The sequence below is a fragment of the Perca fluviatilis genome, chromosome 20 (genome assembly GCF_010015445.1).
Source record: "Perca fluviatilis chromosome 20, GENO_Pfluv_1.0, whole genome shotgun sequence".
Lineage (NCBI taxonomy): Eukaryota > Metazoa > Chordata > Actinopteri > Perciformes > Percidae > Perca > Perca fluviatilis.
Window position 1 is genome coordinate 23,915,004 of NC_053131.1, and position 24,349 is coordinate 23,939,352.

Below are 24,349 nucleotides of genomic sequence, written 5' to 3' on the forward strand. Positions count from 1 at the left end.
CGGCACTTAGCTAATGCCCCCCCCACCGCACACCCAGAAACTGTGTGTGTTTGTGTGTGACGGAGAAAAATGAGAGGGGGGGGGTTGGGCAACAGAGTGGCTATTATTCAGCACGGGTATCTCACACAGTGTAAAGGGGGAAGGGTGCAGAGCTGGAAATGATATCAAATTCTAGTTTGCTCAGTTTGATGTCACTGCATGCCCCTCACTTGCTGTTGGTGGTAACTGCCCAGTTGCCCTGGCACTGGTCACCACCACCTCAGTTTAAATCATGCTACATGTGCTCACTGAGTCATCATAGCTCTAAATGCACTATTGAATGACAGTTAATGAGGATTTGAAATTAATTCGTTTTCTTCTATGCAGCAATGTTATCTGTCCAGGTTATACACATAAATAATCCAAAGGAAACAAAAGCAGTAATTAAAGTACTCCATTCATCCCTGTATTCCTCCTTCTATGCTGTATAAACTCTGACAGGGGGGGGGGGGTCAAGGCTTTCTTGTTTGGTGCAACAACAAGTCGCCATTGGACCATAAATCTGTACAAATTTGATTTGTTCACATGCCACTACAGACTATGTGCCTAATCCATCTGACTCTTGTGGAGGTGTATGTATGTTCCACTATGGGATTGACAGGGACTTATGGTACTACTGCGGTATATGGTCTCTATGTGTGTGTAAAGACAACAAAGAGATCCTTAGTTTACGTTTATGGTCATTTCATTTTTTACATCTGCCACAGCCAATAGATGCTGGATCAATTTCCACTTGCAACACAAGATGAGGAACAAGACAAAGAGTCTACAGCCGCAGCTCTGTGAGGAACTGCTTTGAGCTAACTGCTAATGCCAGCATGCTAACATGCTCAGGGTGACAATATGCTGATGTTTAGCATGTTTACCATGTTCGCCGTCTTAATTTATTGGGATAACATTTGCTAATTAGCACCAAACACAAAGCAAAGCTGGTCCTGATGGGACTGTCAGTAGTTGTGTAGGTATTGGTAATTTTGAGCTAATAAAAATATGGCAAGATGAAATGTTAATGAATCACCAAAGTTATTACAATTTATTCCAAGGGCAACATTAATGTGAATATCTAATTTCATGAAAATCCAGCCAATAGTTGAGACAATCTGGTCTGGACCAAAGTGGTGGAGTGACTGACAGACGGACATTGCCACCCATTGAGCCCCGCCACTAGCATGGCCAAAGAGTTTTGGGCGCCTGGGTAGCTCACCTGGTAGAGCGCACGCGCCCATATACAGAGGTTTACTCCTCGACGCAGCGGCTGCGGATTTGACTCCAACCTGTGGCCCTTTGCTGCATGTCATTCCCCCTCTCCCTCTCTCTCCCCTTACATGTCTTCAGCTGTGCTATAAATGAAGGCCCAAAAAATAATCTTTAAAAAAATAAGGAAGAGTTTCATAGTGTTGATTCAGACTGACAGAGGCCTAATCGTCATTTAAGACCTCCATGTTGCATTGCTGTATGTTTGTGTCCAATAGAGAGCGCAAGAGAAAAGTGTGTATGTTGTCATATCTGTATGTGAAACGTAATGGGCCTGTAATTGAGGCACTCGGTTTCACCTCCTCCTCCCGAGGCCAGAGGCATTCCTCACAGTGCACTAACTCAGTCACTTGCACATACGTACACCCATTCTTTCATCAGCAGGATTGGTAGCGTTTTTCTTTCTTTTTCAGACAGACTGACCCAACACAATATACTTACTGCTTGAGAGAAGGACCAGGATCGTATTTGTGGTTGATTATACCTGGAAGAACAAATTAGAGACAGTAAAAGTCAACACTTTAAACTGACCAGTAAAGCTGATGTCAAGCAGTACCAAGAAGTTTCACGTAGCCGTCATACTTTAGATCAGACAGAAGTGTGAACATTTCCAACCCATACACATTGCTTCCTAGCCATGATCTTTATCTAAGTTCCTATCCAACTCACTTTGATATTATGGCCTGAACAAAACAGATCCCATGGAGACTGTTTAGGAGAGGGCATTTAGTTGGTGTACCAGTGGTTCTGATAATGCACTTGACAACCAGCCACAGCTGCATGGTTAGACACGAAACTTGTTCCCAAGGCTCAAAATACATGATTTCCCCTAAACCGGGCCTCTCCCTGCAATTTCAGGGTATGAAATTGTCTCCTGTTTTCTGCCTTTCGATTGCTAACATTTTTGGTGCTCTCCTCCTCCTGTCATCAATCAATCTTCACGTCGTCGTCTCCTCCTTAAATTAATAGTTTGTTAAAGGAAATACTGATGTTTTTTGCAGGTGTTGCAACTTCAAATACTTCTGTAGACACGCTCTCCCGCCCACACATTCTGTTCCCCCTTTTTTTTGTGGATAACCAAATTGATGGTTTTGACAAATGACATAGGAATCAAATTGATGCACCTTCACATTTTATGCTTTGTCATGAGGAAAAAAATGGGTTTGTTTTTAACGGATTAACACGGCAAAATTAATATGACAGTTGATTAAATTTGCCGTCAATCAAATTCCATTGCCTGCATCAGCGTCGAACGTTTATAAACCTCCACCAACTGCAAGATTTACAATAGCATCTCTCTATATATTCTAAATGTGAGTAATGTGTTTTGATCGAGCGTGTGACAAACACGGATGCCATGTGTTTGTGTGCGGCTCCTAGAATAGATCTGCTGGGGAGGGCGGGGGGGTATTGTGCGAGGCATTTTAGTCATCGATCATGGTGTTAATGTGGGGAGTCACACCTCTTCAGGCCCTACATCCAAGACTAGAGGAGATACAGGGGCCACGGATAAGGAGCCAGAGGAATAGCAATCCTCGGATGACGTCACATTTAGCAGTGGGATGTGGTTATTTATAGTTGGAAGCGTAGAAGAATCCAGATTTGTCATAACAGTGACATTTCTAAAGATTCTGCAGCGTGTGAAGGTGTCTTGTGGGTGGATGTCTAAGGATGGACATATTGGTGTGTGGGGGACATGTTAGAACATCCTGCATATTGGAGAGATAATGTCTCAAAAAAGCTCAAAAATAATTTAGCATTCAAAGGGAGTGAAAAGGTTGGTACTGCTCCAACATAAGGACCATAATTTATCTGCAGAGGTTTGATAAAGTTGATATTAGTCAATTTTTATACTACAATTTTTACTAAGCATGGCTCACAAAGCACATTTGAGGATTCTTTGCTCAGAGTACATAGGGAAGACTATTAGGGAATAATTCTTTATTTTTGATTGTCAGGCTGAAGCAGAGCAGAGATACTTTGTCTAGGAAATCACTTCTAAACATGTTGTTGTAGTTGCTAAAAGCCACAGGTACAAATTGACTAAGATTACCTAATACTCTACCATTAAACAATTGGTATACCGTCACACATGGATAGTAACTCTCTGGTTTTTACCCTAAAGCTGTCACCATCTGTTTGTCTCTCTCTGTGCCCTGTATGAATCTCAGCCTGGTTGTCTTTGGGATATTTTCCCTGATCATAAAAGCAGCTCACCCACTGACCCTGCACCCTGTGGCTTGTTTTAAAAAGATTCCACGGTGCGTCACTGTCACTCCCTGTAGGAAAATTAGACCCACCCTGGTGTTATGTTTCTCGTTTGGCCTATAGACTAAGCAACACAGTGCTTATACAAGTGTGTGTGTGTGTGTGTGTGTGTGTGTGTGTGTGTGTGTGTGTGTGTGTGTGTGTGTGTGTGTTTGTGGGTTGTGTGTGTGTGTGTGTGTGTGTGTGTGTGTGTGTGTGTGTGTGTGTGTGTGTGTGTGTGTGTGTGTGTGTGTGTGTGTGTGTGTGTGTGTGTGTGTGTGTGTGTCTCACCGGTTGAGGAAATCACTGCTAGAGTGCCAGTCAGGTCCCTGTGATACATAAGATTCACGTGTTAACGCATGTTGGAGATGGAGTCAACTATTCTGGTGCAGTTGCTCTGAAAGCCTTAGTTTGATTGAGACATACGATCATACCCTAAAAGCTGCTGCTGATCAGTGCTCATTTTAAGATTATTTTGGTGTATTTGCTTATAGTCATCCAACACATGACTATGTGACAATACTTAAATGTATACTGTAAAAGTGCAGTATCTTATATTGTGGGCAGCTAAATTATAAACAAATTGTATAGTATGTGCTTTGAATCTCTATTACAAACTATCTTTTGGAAGTCCCCTCCAGAATAGGTAAAAAAATAAAAAATAAAATAAAATAAAAAAAAGAAGCAAGAAATGGAGAAACATAACATTCTGTCTCCGTTTGTGATCATGATTAACTATTTTTTTCCCACATGCACAATCTACCAATAATTCCGCCCATCATTCCCATGTGACCATTTGTGTGTGCAGGCATAACATGTTAGTGGTTAGCAAACTTAGCAGTGGGTTAAACAGAGTGCAGGTAGTATTTAGGCATACCACAGGTTTTCTGAAAGTGCAAATTAGTGAAGACCGCAGGCGACTATAGCTTGGCAGGCTTGGGCAGAGCAAGACACAAGGAAGAAGAAGTGGAGGAGAGATAAGAAAAAAACTCAGTTGATTCATGCAAAAAGAAACACAGGCAAAGGGGAAAGAGGTGAGAGTGGTGGGTTGTTCTTGACAGCAGTCCGATCTTCAATTCCATGATGAAAGTTGCTGATCCGTCTCAGGCAAACACTTTTTCAAATCAATGAAAAATCAATGAAAATGGGTGAATAGTAATCCTAACCTGGGTTTTAAATGTTTAAAAAGCAACATATGTGCAGGAATAAGATCCCCTGATGGAAAACCTGCTTTGACCATATGGTCACCCAGCTGGAATTTTAAAGTTCATCAAAGAGGGAAGTAGTTGCATAACCATCACCATCTGAGATATAGAGAAAAGGTAACTTGACATTAGCTATCCTGTTTCAACAAATGCTTAAAAAAAACAGAAGTGTTCACCTCAAAAGGTCAAAGCAGGTTAAAAAGCCAGCAGGTTCAATAGGTTGGTCATATATTCAGTGGAAGTTAATATTGACCAAACCTGCCCTTGACTGACAGATTGTTATGATAAAATGTCATTTTTAGGTATGTAAACTGATACTAGAACAGCATAGTTTACCAATGTAGTTTTCAGAATAAAATATCATCCCTCACGCTAGATTATAGTTACACATTTAGCAGTAAATGTTCATTATCCAATGGTAAAATAAAGACAATACAAAAGATCACTGACATGTACTGCAATTTTTAATAAAATGCTATTCAAAACTTACAAAAGGCAGATGAAGCAACAATAGACACTTCTTCCCTGTATTTTCTTAAATAATACTGTCATTCTGTCTCATGATCTGTGAGCTAATAGAAGGCCATTTGACCAGTATGTCCTCAAAGATTGGTTCAAAACACTGGCTTAAAAAGACCATTTATTACAGTCAACCAGCTGCATGTATAGAGGCCCTTTAGGTGGGTAATTGCAGAGTAAACTGAAACTCAGGATATACAAGTTTACTCAATAGAGTGCATAGCTTTAAAACCAGCACAAATATTTGCCAGTGACAAGATATAAACATCCTTTTACCAACTGATGCAGCATTGTCAACTACAGTGACTATAAAAAAAAAATCTATCTGAAGTATATGCATAGCTTACAGGAGGCAACCTTTGGTAGAGGGTAATGTAACTAACCGGTCACAAAAGTTTCATTTGAGAAAGAAAAAAAAAACATGTATATTTATAGCACAGTTTCACTAACAAAATATGCTGTATTTTTTTTTTTTTTTGATAACTTATTTATGCAAATAAAATCAAAATCAGCAAATAGCTGAAGTGATATTGGGCAAGTTTTCTGAAGTTTTAAATAATGGTACCAGAGAGCATTTCAACTGAAACATGACATAGCTTGATATGTACAGAGGCGTCCATAGACAACACACAAGGCCAAAGTGTCCTAAACCTGAACAAACTGTTATCTTCTTGAGGCAGAGATGGGACTTGTAGTCAAGAGAAGAGGAGGGGTTGTGGGCAGTGTTAAAGGGGTGATGATGTAATGTAGTGAGTACTACAAAAGCAAGCCTTGGTTGAGGAGTAGTAGTTGGTAGTGGTAGTAACACCAGGGAAATATGGAGGTTGGGGAGAGAGGAGTGTGAGAAAGCCCGAAGCTGCCAAAAAAAACAGCTGGATGTTAAAAATCAAAAGGCACCGAAGAAGGACAAAAGACAGGAACAGGAAGCCCCGGACAGGAAGCGCATCATCAGTGAGTCAATAGCTTAAGCCGCGTGATCCAACTGACCAGTAGTGAGCGTTCTGCCGTTGCACGCTTGGAGGCGGGGCCTATGGGGGCCTTTTTCATGTCCTCCTGGTAAGGGATGGTGGCGCTGTTGTGGAGGTCTGAGTTGGAGTAGTAGCGGCTGCCCCTGATGTGGTCCACTCTGACGAGATGACGTTCCCCTGCAGGCCTGTAGGGAGGAGACACTGAGGGGACCTCCTCTGCAATAGTGGGGATCCTCTCGTTGCTCAGGTATCTGTACAGGAGGTCTTCACCTGAAGCCCAGAGACAATCAGAAGTCAGTTTATCAACGGCATTAAAAAAGGGAGGCACTGGGCGTTTGGAGCTCTCATTCTCATACAAAAAATGAGATGATAATAGGATGAATCACAAATTTATAATTGAGAACTGAACTTTTGAGACTAGAGATCTAAAATAAAGATGAATCAACAAGCAGTCAAATTTACAAATGCTTTTAGCATATCTTGCCTTCATATACAAATTCAGAACAAAGTGTGCAACATGATCAGCGCTATGCTTAAAGGGTTAGTTGGACATTTTGGGAAATACATATCTTATTAATAATCTTAATGGCTTTTCTTGCCGAGTTAGACAAGAAGATCGATACCACTCTCATATCCATCGGTTCGATATGGCGCTGGAGAAAGCAGCCCGTTAGCTTAGCATAAAGATTAGAAACGAGGAAACAGTGAGCCTGGCTCTGTGAATTAAAATATTGTATGCTTTATTAATTTAAGCATAATTTAAACATGATCTTTCATGAGATCATATAAGGGATACATGTATTTGTCAAGGACTGCTATATATTTTTGAAAGTCCTTTTAATTGGTTGTAAAGGTACCATTATTGGTGGGGAATATGTTAGAATTTATATTCTGGACTTGTATATTTTCTCTTGACAACTTCAATGTGCTCAAATGTCACGTGTGGGCAAAGTGATGACAGTGTAGTGCGCCATGCTTCTCAGTTTGTAGCTTTGTTGCTAATAATTTGTGTGAACCATGAGTAAGAAATAGTATGCTTGTCAAAACAAAGACGTAATCCTTCAAGTGATGTTTAAACAGGAAACTTGGAATAACAGAGGTTTCACCTGAAAGTGAAAGCATTGCTTGTACTTACCTTTCCTTCCCTGTGTCCAGGGCTTAGCATAGGGATCTACCACTCCAACACAGGTGTCCACTGGCATGGACAGGGGCCGGGGCTTCCCTGGAGACAAAAGGTTCATATTTATCATTCATTCATTTGAGATTATATTATTCAATATCCACAGGTTGCTTTTTTTTTTTTTTTTTTTTTTAAGATTTCCTTGAGATGAGAGATTACTGACCATGCAAGGGCTTGTGCTCCCTCATTCTGGGCTGGATCACGTTGGCCTCGATGGGACAGCCAACGCTTTGCTTGTCATAATCTGCGATGGTGCAGCGTCTTCTGCTCTCCTGGTCCAGATAGAAGTTGGGTGACTCGGAGCCCTTTGGTCTTTTACTAATGCTGCAGAAGGAGTCTGTTCTCCCCTCTCTGCATGGGGAAAACAAATGCTCATTTATTTATTACAACATCCCACTTCACAGTTTAAAGTACAACACCATAAGGATGATTTGAAAGCAAATAATGTTATGTTACTGTAATTTCAGTGAAATAAAGATGCCAAGGCTACAAACTTCATTTTAAATTCAGTCTCTAGCATTTTAAGTGAATGTGACCAAGTTTTCTCATCCTCCTGGAGGTGGAAGATGATGATGAACAGCCTTTTGCATTAGGACTATAGTGGGACTGGTGGGAGCAGAGTGGGCTGAAGACAAGCAGAACAGAATGTGCAGTAGGAGGGGAGGGAGGTAGGCGATCACAGGTCCGGGACGCCCATTTCTTATACTCCAACTTTTAGAACTCAACCGGTCACTGGTTCAAGTCCCCGTACGGACCAAAGTACAGAGTGTGGGCTGGTAGCTGGAGAGATGCCAGTTCACCTTCTGGGCACTGCCAAGGTGCTCTTGAGCAAGGCACCCCCCCGACCCCCTCTCAGGGCACCTGTCCAGCAGTCGCAGCCCACTCACTCTGACGTCTCTCCATCTGTGCATGTATAGGACGTGTGTGTGTGTGTTTTTCAGGCCTGTGTACTGTAGTGTGTTCTAACAGAGTGTAAAATTGTAATTTTCCCACTGGGGTTTAACAAAGAGTATAAATTATTATTATTAAATGGGACAGCTCACCGTGGCGTGTACGGCATTGGAGGAGGAGGGGGGATGTACAAGTCCACGATAGCCGGCTTCTCCTTTTTGGTTGATCCGTTAGCTGAGCCGCAGGGAGACTGGGCTTTGGTCAAGGAGGAATTGTTCTGAAAAAAATGCAGCACAATATATGTTTACGGTTGAAAAAATGAATTCATTGCTCTCGGTTTCTTAAGACCAAACATGACTTGCTGGCAACTGGGAGGAGTTTACCACATGTGGGGAGACATTTAAGTGCTTGTGTGTGTCTCCTTGAATATAAACCTTCTTGTTTGAGGTATGGAAAGATTGTAAGTGAAGTCCAAAATAGCCCGCGAGACATGTACTTAAAACTGTACTCATTTACCACAGTTATGTTTCCCAACACTCAACAACATTGTGCCCTTGTCTAGATGTACAACTCTTATCCAATGCCATTCTCATCAGACCTACATGCTACAGGGTAGTAGATGAAATATAATAATGACAAACTAAACATCCGATTTGGGACCATTTCTCCCCCTTTTTCTCCCATAGCTCCCATGTGTACAAATTATACAGTATTACAAAGCCAGTGTCATTCATTCCTGAATCAGGGTGTATGATTTGTCTCGGTTTTGCCTTCTGGAGCCGTATGATCTCAGATAAACTGAGATGTCTAACTCTGATACCCCTGACTACTTGTTCAAACAAGATGCTGGCGATGATGTTGACATTGGCCAGCTTTGTGTTGAGAGGCTCTTTGTTGTTTTGAGAAACCCACTCTTATCTGATATCTTCTCATCTTGCCTTCTCGGGCTATAAAACAGGCTACGCATGACAAGACAATACCAGAGCCTGAAATTTGGTAGTCCCAGTTTACAACGGGCTAATTGTCTCCTTGTCTGTTAAAGGGGACTCAGGTGCAGAGATGTGGTTAAAAGCTAAGTTAAGCCTAATGTGTTCACATGAGGGAAAACAGCAAATTGGGTTACAGACATAACCTTATTAGCACAAACAATGTTCAGCTACCCCTGACCTTTCTTTGGACAATAGACATTTGGGGCGTTTGCGCTTTGAAAAGAAAAGAAAGAAAAGAAAAAAAAAAAGGGTGAACCCAGATAACATGACTTTTAGTCCCATTGTCTTCTTTTGATGGCAACATCTGGGCAATTTCTCTCCTATAAACCAGATACAATCTAACCAGACTCCAACACTATAGGCTGCCAGCTTTATCATTATAGACTGAATGACATCATGGGACTTTGTTTGCCTCTGATGTTGTGCACAAAGAAACACTCAATGTTCTATTACATTCAGCCATCAGCACTTCCAGGGTGGCTCTGTGACACTTGTCTGAACTTGCTGTTTTAGAACCAACTCCCTAAAAAGCTGATAATTGGTTGACAATGACTAGACAACACAGGCTTTTGTTGGTCCTCCATAACGAAGGGAGGAAGTGTGTGAGCTTGTGTGCATGTACCTGTGGTACTGGGGGCTTCCACCGCATGTTCTTGAGCGGGGCGGGGGTGAAACCGGTTGTGCCTGTGGGCCTCTTCTTAAGGAGTAGAACCACACCTTTGGGATCCTCCCTCAGTTTGACAACCAGGTTTTTCAGCTGCCAGCCCACCTGATTGACAAGAGTAACACACACACACACACACACACACACACACACACACACACACACACACACACACACACACACACACACACACACACACACACACACACACACACACACACACACACACACATTAACATGTATAGTGTGTACTCAAATTGACAGCATGTATGGTCAAATATGTAGATATCCAAAGACAATAAAAAGGTTCCTACCACTGTCTGCTGGTTGACCTGGATCACCTCGTCACCAGCATGGATCTTCCTGGTCAGGTCTGCTGGTGACTTAAGAACAAAAAAAGTAAAAAAAAAGGTCAAAGCCTGATGAACCACTTTTAGAAAACACTGACACTTGCTAACACACAACATACTATTTACAAAACATTGTTGAAATTGGAGCTACTTTAGTGCCACTACTGTCTGATTTCAACGGAATCTGCCTTTAAAATTCTCTATCCAAAGAGCAAATATCTGCTGAATAAACAGAGAGTCCAATCCATGAGAAAACACAAACACTATCTGCGTGTATGAATATCTGTTGAATTGTTTTTCCTGTCGCACGGATGTCAGACTTGATTAACTAGCCATTATTGGTGATGATTCAGGTCCTGATTCACAATTAAGGCATGGAGGCGTGAGGATCCAACCGTGGCAGTGATGCTGGTGTATTAGTCACTAACTGCTTGTCTCAGTGTGGGGAAAGTTAGGACTTTTTGTTTGTTTCTGCACTCCAGTAACCGGTAAATATCACAAACTATTCCCTTTATGGGTGAGCAGTTCTTAACTCCTTCAGATAAGTTAGTGTGCCCTCAGTAGAGGAGGAGGACAATGAAAAGGAAGATGAGGAGGAGGATGAGAGCGAGGTGTTTTTTTTTAAGCAATATCAGACGCTTGTTCTTAAGGGTACAATGGAATTTCTAAGTTGGCCATATAAAATGAGAAAAAAAAAAGAAAAGACATAGGACATAAAATGGAAAGGGACTGAATGTATTCTCATACTTACATGTTCTGTGGTTCCCGTGATGACATGTAACCCATCGTAGGTAGACTTGATGTACATCCCCTAAGGGCAACAGAAAACCCACAAGATTCTCAGTAAAAAATATAATATTCCCAGAGGGAGGAGAAAAATGTATGACAGAGAAGTGAGGGTCACAATTTGACTCTCATTGCCTGCATTCCTGGCCTTGCAAACCCAGAAGGCAGACATTTGGTTTTAAGGCTGGAAGAAAAAAGAAAAAAAAAAAAAAGAAGAAAGAAAGAAAGAAAGAATCTCCCAGCATTCCTTACCAGACCCTCTCCCGGTTTGATATTGGTCAGCTGGACTTCATCCAAGCAGGCCGACTGGCTCATCAGGGGGTCAGAGGTAGTTCTCACGGTCTGATCACAGATGCTGTTCAAAATCTTAGACTGCAGAGGAAAAGGCAAATGAAAATGCATCAGTGAATGAAACAAGAAGCGCAAGACAATTAAACGTCTCAAACTGTGTGCTAAATCCTCTAATGGTGTATTGTGCCTTTAATAACCATTGTGGGTTGTACAGGTTGGAACAAGTCAGGTTACACGGCTTCTCGTGACAATCATCACGCATAGACCTTATCCTTAATCAGTTGGTTGTTTTACTCCCTGTGTACGTGTGTGTGTGTGTGTGTGTGTTCATGTTTTGTGCAAGACTTAATGGGCTGAAAGGGACCATTAGTGTGCTATTAACTGGACGTACCAGTGCGCACAGAACACTGAAATCAGTCCTTTTGCACACTATTCTTCTTTCTGCTTTCTTCCTAGCTTGTCTCACAAAAAGAAAACCTGTCATTTGTCATCATTACTTTCTATCCATCTCTTCTCAGACACATGCATTTTGTTTAGAACACATGGTGTACACTTAATGTAGAGGTGAGCATGAAACAAAGACAGGGACAAAGAGATGCTCTGCTTTAATTTCTTCACTTGGACTTCACTTGGGTAGTCAGAGAGAGAGAGACAGAGTGCTAGAGGAAGCCCAGTATTAGCCCAAGGGGTCTGGAAAGTGTCAGGAGCAGGAAACACTGATTGATGGCCTGGGCGTATTAGAGCCGCCTCCTCTGCTGGCAATCCTATAGACCTCTTTGCTCTATTCAATCAAAAAAATGGACCTCGCCACTGAGAGCATGTCACACAATCTCTTTGTAAAAAAACATTTACCCAAATGATTTACCAGACCTTTCCCACTATATAGGAACTTCAGGGTATTATTTAGTTTACATTATGGGAAACAAGGAGATATAGTATACTTACAACTTCCAGGATCTTCTCTTCCATCTCGTAAACGCTGCAGTCCTGTTACACAGTAGACAGCGATGACAGATTAGGCATGTGAGCAGTAAACAACAGGAAAGAGGTTATTGAATGGCTAGAGAGAAGAACAAGTATAGGGGTTGGGTAAATACGATATAATCAGCATTCCAGATATAGAACTGAGAAAAATGGAGAACAGCCTCAAATAAACAGCTTTTAGATTCAAATTACCTCTCTGCCTAAATTCTGGGGGAGGCTATAATTGCATAATGCCCCGTGTGGTTCGGTAAACTATATTGAAACGTAAATACCATACTAACACTCATATAGTAACAATGTGCAGATGACATGGTGGGAAACAACTGGAGAAAACATGTAATGATGTTCAGAAAGCCATCATCCAAATAGTACTTGGGTTATCGGCAAACATTTGGATGCATCTCTGCTTTTCACAGTTGAAAGTGGGTGGGCTAGCGGAGGCAGGGGTTTCTTAAAGTCAAATAAGACACAGTAGCTGTGTTAATGGTTGTTTGGGGGAAGAATCTGCAAAGTCAGCTGGAAGACTGTCCACCGTCCCATCCCAAGTTTACCAGCACAGCACTCATAGACTGCAGTTGGACTGGCCACAGCTGAGGCAACAGCCTCCCCTGACAACTGTGTTGTTGGCGGTGAAAGGGCCCCCCTGGCCAGGCCGGGGAGGGGGGTTCACAGCGCACGCAGGGGGGGGGGTTATGAAATTGGCTTTATGCTGGAAATGCCCCAAGGGAAACCACACGTCAAAACACAGGTGAAATGCTTCTGTCAAAACTAGAGAGCACAACAAAGTCTCCTTTAACAAGTCTCTTATATCTCCAGAGCCCTCACAAGCCACATGCCTTTGTCAATGCAAAATAAAGGGATACTGGTGTCGTGGCCCTCACAGTATTAGTGACATGCACAGGCATGTGCCACGTACAAAGCCAGCTCTGTTGCTCTTTGTAAATCCATTGTGCAGACAGCGAATGGGGGTCGAGCAAGTTTTTCCATATTTCCATAGCTTGCACATTCCACTGGGCTAAAGGGGAGCGACTGTTTTCAAATGCATTTGGCTTGTCATACGGTTAGTTTGTTTGCACTGACAAGATTTGAACGACTGTCTGTGGCAGTGAGCGATGGCTTCACATCAAAGCAGAGTACATCCTAGGCTACCTAAATATTATTTTCCATCTGTTTGAGTGCTCGTTTGAGGGAGTAAGCTCTTTTGGTTAAGTAATATACATGACGTGACTTTTCCCCATTTCACTTACTTGGGGGGAAAATTAAAAGCCAATATAAAACATTAAGTAGGAAAAAACACAATCATAATAGGTTTCATTTGACATATATGGGTCCTAAACTCTTGTTTCCCTACAATATATTTTCTAAAGTCAGCCAAGAACATATGGTGGTTTCAGAAAGAATTTGGCTATGCTTGCGTAAACATGCAACTGCATATTTCCTTTAGTGACTGGACCATGTTTGGATGACTACACTATTGACTGAGCCAAGAGGGATGAGCTAAAAATACATATTTCGATGTTTAGAGGTCGTGAAACAAAACAGTATCATTAAAAGCTGCAGACATGGTTTGGCATGTCTCCCACCAAGCTTTAACATTTATGGAACATTTTCTCTCGTTTCATAGTACCATCAAATCATGTGAATACAATATCGCAGCTAATCCCTCTGAGATCGGTCCGTGATATCCAAATGAATCCAATATCTTTGTCAAAACCAAAGTCCTTTTAGTAGACAGGAGCCAGATCGTAACTAAGCGCTGAGAGAGGCTGAGGCTGACAATTCCCTGGGTGTACTGATCCCTCACGTTATAGACTTGATCCCACAGCCGGTGTGGATCAGATGACTCTCTGTGTGCTGCTCTCTGGGGCTTTGATCTGCCACCAGAGCGGATTTGCATGGTCGAGCAATGAAGTGGCCGAGAGAGAGGAGCGCTGGCACAGTGTACAGGTAGCCGTCTTTGCACTTGAGTGAAATAAAGACCTGTCCTGTTATTCATAAGGTATCAACATATGATGGATACATGTTAAAATTCAGTGTTTGGCATACATAATGGAATCTTTGTTTTGGTTTTCTGCTAAAAATAGAGAGATATAAACTTTATATCTCAGCCAACAATACAGGAGTGGGAATCACGGATAAAAGACACAGGGGATCGATGAAAAATGCGTTCTTTGAAAGAGAATGACCTCTGCGCTGACGGGTCAGCCAAGATGGGTGATTTGTTCACAGTTTTATGGCCGTGTCCCATTGTGTGTGTACACACAGGCTTCATTCAGGCAGAACACATCAATTTTGTGATCTGAAAAGCCCTAATTCTTGGTTGAAGTTCATGAACGAGCTGGGCAAACCTCACACCGTCCTCCCCCATCATAAAACTAATCACTGTGGCAGTCTCCTGTGCAACCTATTTTATTAACCAGTGGCTGGACTACATGTTATGAATAACAAAGGGAGTCTAAATGGTCCAAAGAAATGAGAAAGGAAGCCAAGAGTCTTCAAATGCTGTGTCAGTTTAGATACTTAAGTGATGTGATGACTTGGAAATAAGCCTCCTCATCAGTGTTTCTGCAGTTATATAAGTAGCTATGAGCTGATGTAAAACCAAAGGAAGACCAAATAGCATCTTTCCTCCAGTGGAGGAAACTAATCTCTCCAGTCTTACAAAACTCTTTCAGCGCCCATCAGGAGTTCATTCTACACCACAACCTCTCCACTTCACATGGCAGTGTGGGAAATGTATACCCCGACTTCTCCTAGATGACCATGACCGAGAAACCCACAGTAAATCACCAGAGGCGCTGAAATCACTGACTCTGGCGAGGAAATAGGCACTCTGGGAAAGGAATTTATTTTGATGCAATAACCCTCTAAAAATGACACCTGCAGTCTTAGCAGACACTTTCACGGGGAAAAGTGTAAAATGAGTTGCTTACCGGGCTATGCTTAAGTCAAACAAGGGAGAATAAATTGTACATACAAGCTGATGAGTTTGATACTGAAGAAAAGGCCACTCAACAGCTCCCTTTGTCCAAGATATATGTATGACCAACCACTACTGGTTGTATGAAACTGACAGAAGTAGACACCCAAGTGTAGCATGATGCAATGCAAGAGCAATACTCTGCAGAAAGTTGTGAAATATAGTGGATGTACGCTGATGCTCGGTTTTAACCATCTATCTGGCAGTCAGATGGACCCCCTTCTCATCCCTGCATTAAAACTACACACAGGAAGCGCTTTCAGACAGTTTTGGTCTCCCGCTGTGAGCATCTTGGAGAAGCAAAAACAGGAACCACATGGCTGAAGGAGTACGGCAGCCTGGGGAATGTTGGCAGCCACCTTTAAAAGAGCGCCAGTGGGTTTTATGAAACTGGAAACACAAAAGCGACGGTTACCATTAAACGTCCCCGCACTAAGGGGGTCTCCTCATTAGCCAGCATGGAGGAGGAAAAGATCCCAAGAAAAACATCAGCATTTACTCAGACTGCTGGCTTCAGGCTTGTGTCATGGCTGCCAGACCACATTTCCCATAACTCTCTTCTCCTACACTTTATCTTGCATGTCTGTGCCCCTGGGCTGGTATGTCCTCAGTGAAAAAACCTATCTGTGCGTAGCTACATGTGTGCTGTTGAGCTAACTAGCGTGCAGACCTGTTGAACTGTGGTGGTGAGCTCCAGGCACAGCTGAATGATCTTGTTCTTGGTGGCTGTGAAGTCACTGATCCCTGTAAGAGGCGTCCTGCAAGCAGACAAAGAAGGAAAGGGAGAACATTAGGAACCAGTGCTGGGCTGCAGAGTTGGGTTGAATTGTCATTCAAGCACGGCCGCATCATTTTAAAATTGAAGCATATAGCAACCATGTTTGATATTGATTCACTTTATTAGGTACACCTGTAAAAGCTCATCAATAAATTCTACCTTCACAAAGATAATAATGTTCAGTTTTGATTGACAGTGTCAGAGAGGTATTCATTTAACTATATGTTTATTACTGAAGTTGTAGTTTGCAGTGGTGTTGAAGTAAACTGCTTTATACTGAGAAGTGTTTCTGACATTTTGCCCACCCCATTTACAAACATGAGAGAGCAAGAAAATTGGAAATACATTTCAAGACAATGCAGTCCTGTACAACACCACCACTGTGGCTTCAGTAATAAACATAGTTAAATTAACACCTCTCGGAAAATGTTTTAGGCTTCATTAGCAATCAAAATGTGGCAGAGCTATTTTAGGTGTGTGGTATACATACAGGAAGCGTATGCCTCAGTTTACTGCAGAGTCAGCGAAAAGCTACTAACCCTATACTTTATAATAGACCCAGTGAACCTTGCTCTGATTGCTGCATTTGGGTGACTAGCCACGGACAGACTTGGTTGTAACTCAAGAATGTCACCATTTTGGCGCCACTTTATCTTCTTTTGTGTATCTTGGGGGTGGTGATGGCGCAGTGGATATGTCAAATGCCTTTGGTGCGGTAGACCCGGGTTCGATTCCCAATGCGATACATCAACCAATGTGTCCCTGAGCAAGACACTTAACCCCTAGTTGCTCCAGAGGTGTGTGACCTCTGATATGTAAGAATTGTAAGTCGCTCTGGATAAAAGTGTCAGCTAAATGACATGTAATGTAATGTAATAATGTATCTTTATCCCCCCCAACTCCATCTAAAACATATGCTTAAGAACTTTCAAAATAGCTATCCAAAGATCAGCCCACAAGGACTCATGCAGTTCTTCAAATGTGTCAGTGTGGCTCATCACATTATAGACAGAATACCAGCTGAGATCAGTTGTATTGTTTTTTTAACCAGGGCAGCAGTTTTCAGATTACATTATGTGCTTACATAATCGCAAAAGAGTTCTCCAATGTTTTCTCGGTTAGCCTTTTAAAAGGATATCAGATTGGTAAACAGAATATGTGTGTGTGTGTGCGCATGTCTATGTCTATGTCTATGTCTATGTCTATCTATCTATCTATTGTGCTCTGGTAGAACTAGCATTACTACCAACTATGGTCTGACAGTCTGAGCAGAGACCATCAGCTAGCATAAAACAAAGTCAGAGGAGTTGTTTATTTGATCAGTACAAATATATTGGTGATAATGATCGAATTGCTTTGACATCGACAATTGCCAAAAAAAATCCATACACAGCATTAGCCCAAAATGACTTTTGAAATCTTTTTGTAAATGTATAAATAAAAAAGTATAACTGTGAACTACACAAACGTTATTTTAGCAAAGAACTTTTAAACACCATTATACTGCTTTCATCTCAACATCACAACTACCATTTAAATCGTGAGGTCATCTCACCCGCTTTAGGTGAGCATGCCACAAAAAGAGAAGCCTGCTGACCCCTAATCCTGGCAACCTGCTTAATATGCTCTGCTTTTTTGGTGTGATGTGGAGCAGGTCACCAAGAGAGCACTGAGGACTTTGCCAGCTCCGCTCCTAAAGCTCACAGGGGGTTGCATTTCTGCTTTAAAACTGTATGGGTTACCTTGGCCAACAGCATGCATATGTGCATATTCCTAACTTTTTGAAATGTCTTTTTATGCCAAAGATGAATGCCCGTATCTGCTTGTCCATCATATCCACATAAATACATGTATTTCCACTGTTCCAAGTCTACAATAAATTCAATTCAACAACTTTATTAATCCCACAAAGGGGCAATTAGTTAAGAGCAGCTACAGACAATACACACAACAGCACACAAGCCTACATATAGGCCTACATCCTAGAGAGCAGACAATACATATTATTATTATCCATTTAAAAATGGAATTGCAGAAGGGATAAAAGAATTAGAGTGGCGATTCATTTTGAAAGCAGGTAAAATATAACAATGTCTTCATGGCAATACGCTTGCACGATAAATAGTTATAAAATTCGCGATTTAATTTTTAAATGACTTTTTTCAATTAATTTATTGAAAGCATTTGACATTGACATGTTTTAATTATGTTAAGACATGTTCAAGGAGTTCAGATAGAGCCTGTATCAGGTCCATATTTAGTTCAATGTGTTATATGTCACTATTTTTGTTAGCCTACTGTACTTAAATGGCCAGTATGTACTTTATTTTCTTTATTCATTGTCTACAGGCTTGTGGTGATGCGCTATGTGCTGTAGGTGCCAACAAAAAAAATTCTATGTTTGGTACTGCCAATTTGTTTTGTTTTGTCATGGTTCATGTGTGCAATAAACATTACACTTTGTGAGAAACAAATTGTGGCAGAGAATCGTGATATCAATTCTAAGATAAAAAAAATCGTGATTCATATTTTTCCCAGAATCGTGCAGGTCTAGATGGCAACAGAGAAAATTCACTCTGAAGAACATGATCTGAAGAAGATTAAAAGCTTGTTGCTTTACGCAACATTTGTTGATTACAAAGAGTTACAATTTCTTGGTTTCACACCAATAATTTTATAGCCGGTTTAGAAATACTGGAGGAGCACCAAAAGTCATACCCTAAACATTAAAATGAGGTCTTTTATACAATATGACCCTGCGTCACACTGTATGGCAGAGAGGATCACAAGTTCAATCCATGTAATGGCATATTGGTGACAGTCAAGAGTCAAAAAAACTTTTCCACATAGGTCCCTGGGATGAAATCACAGTGAAGCTGGATCAACAGCCTAACGAGTTTCGAACCTTGAGTTTCTACTCAAGGTTCTGTCATTTGAAACAAGTCTGAAAACTCCTACAAAAGATATGGAGAATAAAGTTTCTCCATAAGTGTATGTGTGCAGCTAGTTTAAGTCATGGTCTTACAGCAGCCCTTCTGATATCTGGTCTGACTCAGAGTGCACAGGTAGCTGATGGTTTAAAAAAATAAATAATAATAAATAAATTAATTGTTATTACCTGTCAAGCCAAGCCAGGAGGCTCTTTGCAGCGCCGATCAGCTCCACCACAGAGGTGAGGAAGTCATTGGGTGGCTTGCGTGAGATACTGCCATCGTACGCGGGGCTTTTCCTGCGGTCAGATGTGGCCATGTGCAGACTGTTGGTGGCAGCTCTCATCCTCACAACCAGATTCTTCAAGTTGTCCGTCTCTACCCCATAGTTCTGAAACAGTAAAACAATACACCATTTTAACTACAACTGATGATTGAAGCTGAAATCATTTTTATTGCAGAGTAGAACTCAAGATCAAAGCAAACAACCCTTCTACACAATCTTAGACCTGGGAGGCCCTCTGGTTTTTTTTTTTTTTTTCAACAGGGGAGTCTTATTCACAGGAAAACGTGTGGTTTCTTGTACAATGATGAGCTATAATCATTTCTTTGACATATATGATTTAAGTGCACTTGTCTGTGTGAAGAGCCCTGGCATAAAATTTCCCCTCCAGTCTCCAGGTTTGTTCCAGAGCGTGCAGGGAGGGTGTGCACATGCCATCACCTGACTCCTACCAAGCAGGGCAATGTTTGCATTCTTGAGCCTGGGTTGTTTCCTGCTTTTGCATTCCTCCAATTTATTCGTTATTTAAGTGCACAAAGCAGCAGAGCTCTGTGTCTTCAAGGGTCACTAAGTACACTATAGACCCTGCTATGAACTGAACTAATCCAGGGTACTGAGCTGCAACAGCATTCACATTTCTTTTTTTCTTGGGGGGTAAAGTGCACCTCTGAGACTGTGCATGAGCAATATGTCAAATATTTGAAAGAGCTTGTTTTAAAGTCTTTGTTTTGACTGAATCAATTGGTTTGGGAGTAATGTGTTGGTTAAAAGTAAGCAGCCTGGCTCTTGTCCTGGTAAATATCAGCTTACACAGTGTTGCATCGCTGCCAGCAAGACTGCTGTATGTGTGATGTGCCAGTAGCTAAATATGCTTAGCAAGGACTAAAACAGCACGTGTTTGGGAAATAACGGAGATCTGTAAGTGGTTAGTGTCTGCTTTTATTGCACTGACTCTCTCCAACATGAGTTAAAACAACAACAACCATACAAATCATTTTACTTAGTCAGTTCTCAACGAGTCACTGGAATAACTGGTCTAATCAAACAGTAGCTGAAGGCAGCCTTACTCATGGCACACTTAACGTGAAATGGATTGTCGAAACATCATAAAAGATAAGCAAACTCAGGTAATATACAGAAAAAAAGGAAATAAATAATTTGATGGTTCGGTTTCTCATCCAGTCTTCCACGCAATGAAATCTGAACTGTAGCACAAAGGCAGTGGGAGTGTTTTCTAGATCAAACACCTCTCCTGGCTTTTTTTAGCAGGCTAATCACACAGTCACAGCAGTTCTAACTGGCCCACAGATGTCCAGAAAGCTTTTGTCCCACACTGCCAGCTGAGTTAAAAACCATGTCGGAGCTAAATCTGGGGTTCCAGTCAAATGCAATTTTTCATTCTCATAACAACATTTCAAGCCGAATTTATGTTCTTTTCAGTGCCTTTCTATAGACATTTACAGTAGTTAATCTAGAAAAAAGATTGCAGAAGCTTTTTTTTTGGTTGGCTCTACAGTAGTTGGGGCTCGTTGAAGGGATTATATACTGGTATAAGTGTCCTCGGGAGAAATGGAGAACGGCTATCACAACACAGCGCTTCCTGCCATGGATCTGACTTGACTATAAAAGATACAAATGCCTGTAGCCTAGACAGAGTGTGTGTGCATGTGTGGGTGTTGCTATAATGTGCCATCTAAGGTTAAGTGTTACATTATACCTTGGGACAGATTCCCCCCTAGGCGATGGTAAAATACATTTACAGCAGCTCTGCGACTCATGACCAGGCGAGAGGATGCATCATATACCGTATGTTCAATGGCTGCTGATTGCTAATATGCGTTTGAATTTCATGCAATGCTCGTCTTAGTGCGGGTCGCTGGGGTCTGAGAATAAATTAAGAAGTGTTGGGTTTCAACACTGACTCTGTACAAGACATCATGGCTCAGAGAAGTCCAGTCAAATGAATTGAAAGGTTCTCTCTTTGTCCCTAGACAGCAGTTTGCTCTTGATAGCTTCCAGGTGGAAGAGAAGCACGAGTATAGAGGTTTCCTAAAGGGCTGTGGTGTTGTAACGTTAGGCCCTTGGTCATTATGATATAAGTTTGAAACTACTAACAGGACAGCTCAGGTCCCTGATATACCAAAGGCAAAATCTTTATAATGCATGCACATGCTTAAACGTTTAAAAATTCAAGAGCAAAGCCTAGTAGCAAGGTGTCTCAAAGATGAATGTGACTGCAGCAGCAAGAAGTGTCTGACCTAACAGTAAACAAAAAGAGAGAAAGTGGGGGGGAGAGTGTGAGAGCTTGTGGGGGTTTTCGGGTGCTGCTGGCCTGTGTTTGTCGGTAGCAGTGACCTTGCCTCGGTTAAAGCTAATTGAATCGGGGGCCTCACTTCCTCCCATGGGGCGTGTCTCCCACAAGGCCTCATTCTTAATAAGGAAACCCCTAACGGACAAAAAGCATTTAGCCAGACTGCGTCAGTGAGAGGTTGCTGAGAGTCCAGCGATCCTGGCCTAAAGTTCCAAGGGACAGAGATGTGCCAAAATACTCCAGTAATAAATTGCTTAAGACTAAACAGTGAAACACACACAGACACCGTACTAAAATCTAACAGCTCATTTGGATGGGAGAATAAAGTTCACAAGCAAGGAAAAGGGTTTACTTAAATAAAAAAAATTAAAGAAAAAAAACATGCTGAGGAGGCACTTTGGAGGCCAGATTTATGAAGCTGCTCAAGAGGAAAATGACTTGAAATTGTACTGCCATGATGTCAAGGTTCTAGGGATGAACAAAAATCTGGGTCTGCTTACTTTTAACAGTAAAAGGGGTCATGAACCACAGAATGTACCATATGGTACATATTCTATGATGAGTAAATCTATCAAAACAAAAAAGGCACCCATGTATGTGCCAAGTGCTTCCAGGTGTCCACTTCCAGTGGTTGCAGGTAGAGGAGATACGGTTAACAGGTGTAGGACAGGTTGCTCATCTTAGCGGTTTGCAGAATGAGAAACAATGGAAGAGTGTATTGATTGGGCGAAAGTTGGGTCTAAGGGAAGAGATTAATCAAATCTTTATACCCCTGTCCCAGGTAAACCTGTACACTGTCTGGTTTGATCTTGGTCATCAAAAGATACCCAAGCATAGATTTCAAGATTGTAGCTACAAGCTGCCATGTAGACTGTATGTTTTAGGAGATGCAAGCAATGATGAGAGTGGTTTGCTAACCACACACTAAAATCCCACGTTTCTGCTTCACGCTGGATCCGAGGAAATCCATGCATGACTTCGGTGTGCTGAGGTGGCGGACCACTGACGAAAGAAATCACATTTTCAAAATCAAAATTTGTTGATCCAAACCCATTTGACCTACAGCTTTCAGATCAGCATCAATGCAAGATGTAGCCTCGTTTTTTCTTCTCAAGAGAGAAGATTGAACTTTTAAGTTTCTTCAGGGTAAAAATAACCATGCCCCAAACAATTAATGTAAAGCTTTTAAGAGAGCATAAATGCAGAAATGCTGACACTGATCAAAACGCAGGGACCACAATCTGGGACTTTTATGGCACAGGAAGTGATAAAACTCTAAATCAATCCCATCTGCTGGAAAACCTGGTTCTCTTTCAGTTAGAGCATGGGCGGTTTTCCTCACTCTTTTCATGCTCACTATCTGAAGAGAGATAGATGATATATAGATTGTTAGATCTTTTTGGGCAGTTCTTCTGGGAGCTATGAGCTATGATGATGGACAAAAGGGCAACTGGTTCGCTCCCAAAGTGACTAATAAGAGCCAAACAGAGGATCTACAATTGAACCTAGAGAGATGGCTCAGGTGAGTAGATGGCTGCAGCAGTGAGAATGACCTGCCCCACATTTTTAAGAACAGAGACCAAAAAACAAATATACCTTGTGTTTGTATGTATTTTGTGTGTAAAGGAGACTTCACCTGTAAAAGACAGTATGGGGAGAGTTCTTATCTATCCAACAGATCAAATGGTCACTTGTTGCTATATGATTACCATTTACTGCCTCTTATAATCTCACACAGTTTCTAACTGCCAAATCCAGCCCAAGGCCCCTTTGACCCAATCTGTCCTCTTCTAGAGTGACACTGCTGTTCCCCAATGAACTCGGGATGCTTTGTGAGTGCCTCCCCACCCCGCTGAGCAGTGTGGGAAATGATCGGCCTTTCTGCATCGCTGGTTCCTTTAGCTGCCGAACCAAGAAACTACAGGCTGGGTTTTTTTTTTTTTAGGGAAGGCACACTGAGAGCGATGTGGAGGGACAGCGACTAAACAAAAGCCCCTGTTTTGTTACAAATCCTTCCTGAAGATACGGTTGAGTCCCGCGGTTATGCTTTTACCTGTTTATCCATGCTACTGTATCTGGAATACACATCACATTAGCCACACACACACACACACACACACACACACACACACACACACACACACACACACACACACACACACACACACACACAAACACTCGCAGTGGAGGTCTACTGACCAGAGCGCAGAGCAGATCGACAGCCTCCAACACCAGTTCCTGGTGTCCAATCCTGGCCACGCCAAGCTCCTCCAGGTCTTGATGTGTGATCTTCAGTAGCTGCTCCCCACTGATCTTCTCCCGCTCAAAGTTGCTCACATAGTGCTGTAGGCTGTCATCCAAACCTGGACACACAAGATAAAAAAGGCAAATGGAGGGACTCATTAGACATTTAAAGAACAGATCAGTCTGCTCTGCTACCGTAGACAGTTTCAGTTCAACTGTCATCTGCTGAATCTATCTGCCCCATTGCAAAACCAAAATTAATTCTAATAGTTTGAGTGTGTGCAAGTGTATGTACAGTGCAGATAAGGAACAGGTGGGAGTGCTATCTTTGCTAGACAAACACACCAACAACAGTTGAGACCTTTAGGGCTGTTGGTGGGTTAAACAATGGATGGCTATATTTGTGAGTGTATGGGTGTGTGTGTGTGTATGTATGTGGGTGTGGGCGTTTCAAAA

The 24,349-nt window shown here is 41.8% G+C and overlaps 1 protein-coding gene across 1 annotated transcript in view; it reads right to left on the reverse strand.

The window, feature by feature from the left end:
- Positions 1–5,187: 5,187 nt before the first annotated feature.
- LOC120549247 (connector enhancer of kinase suppressor of ras 3-like) overlaps positions 5,188–24,349 on the reverse strand; it is a 35,094-nt gene continuing 15,932 nt past the window's right edge. Inside the window, exons 2-13 of the mRNA XM_039785984.1 lie at positions 23,849–24,012; positions 19,244–19,446; positions 16,018–16,105; positions 12,329–12,370; positions 11,345–11,464; positions 11,058–11,117; positions 10,271–10,339; positions 9,915–10,061; positions 8,456–8,580; positions 7,576–7,763; positions 7,368–7,454; positions 5,188–6,502 (exon numbers count right to left, since the gene is read on the reverse strand). Coding sequence (XP_039641918.1) covers positions 6,213–6,502; positions 7,368–7,454; positions 7,576–7,763; positions 8,456–8,580; positions 9,915–10,061; positions 10,271–10,339; positions 11,058–11,117; positions 11,345–11,464; positions 12,329–12,370; positions 16,018–16,105; positions 19,244–19,446; positions 23,849–24,012 — 1,583 coding nt within the window. The 3' untranslated portion in view covers positions 5,188–6,212. The remainder of the gene's footprint in view (positions 6,503–7,367; positions 7,455–7,575; positions 7,764–8,455; positions 8,581–9,914; positions 10,062–10,270; positions 10,340–11,057; positions 11,118–11,344; positions 11,465–12,328; positions 12,371–16,017; positions 16,106–19,243; positions 19,447–23,848; positions 24,013–24,349) is intronic.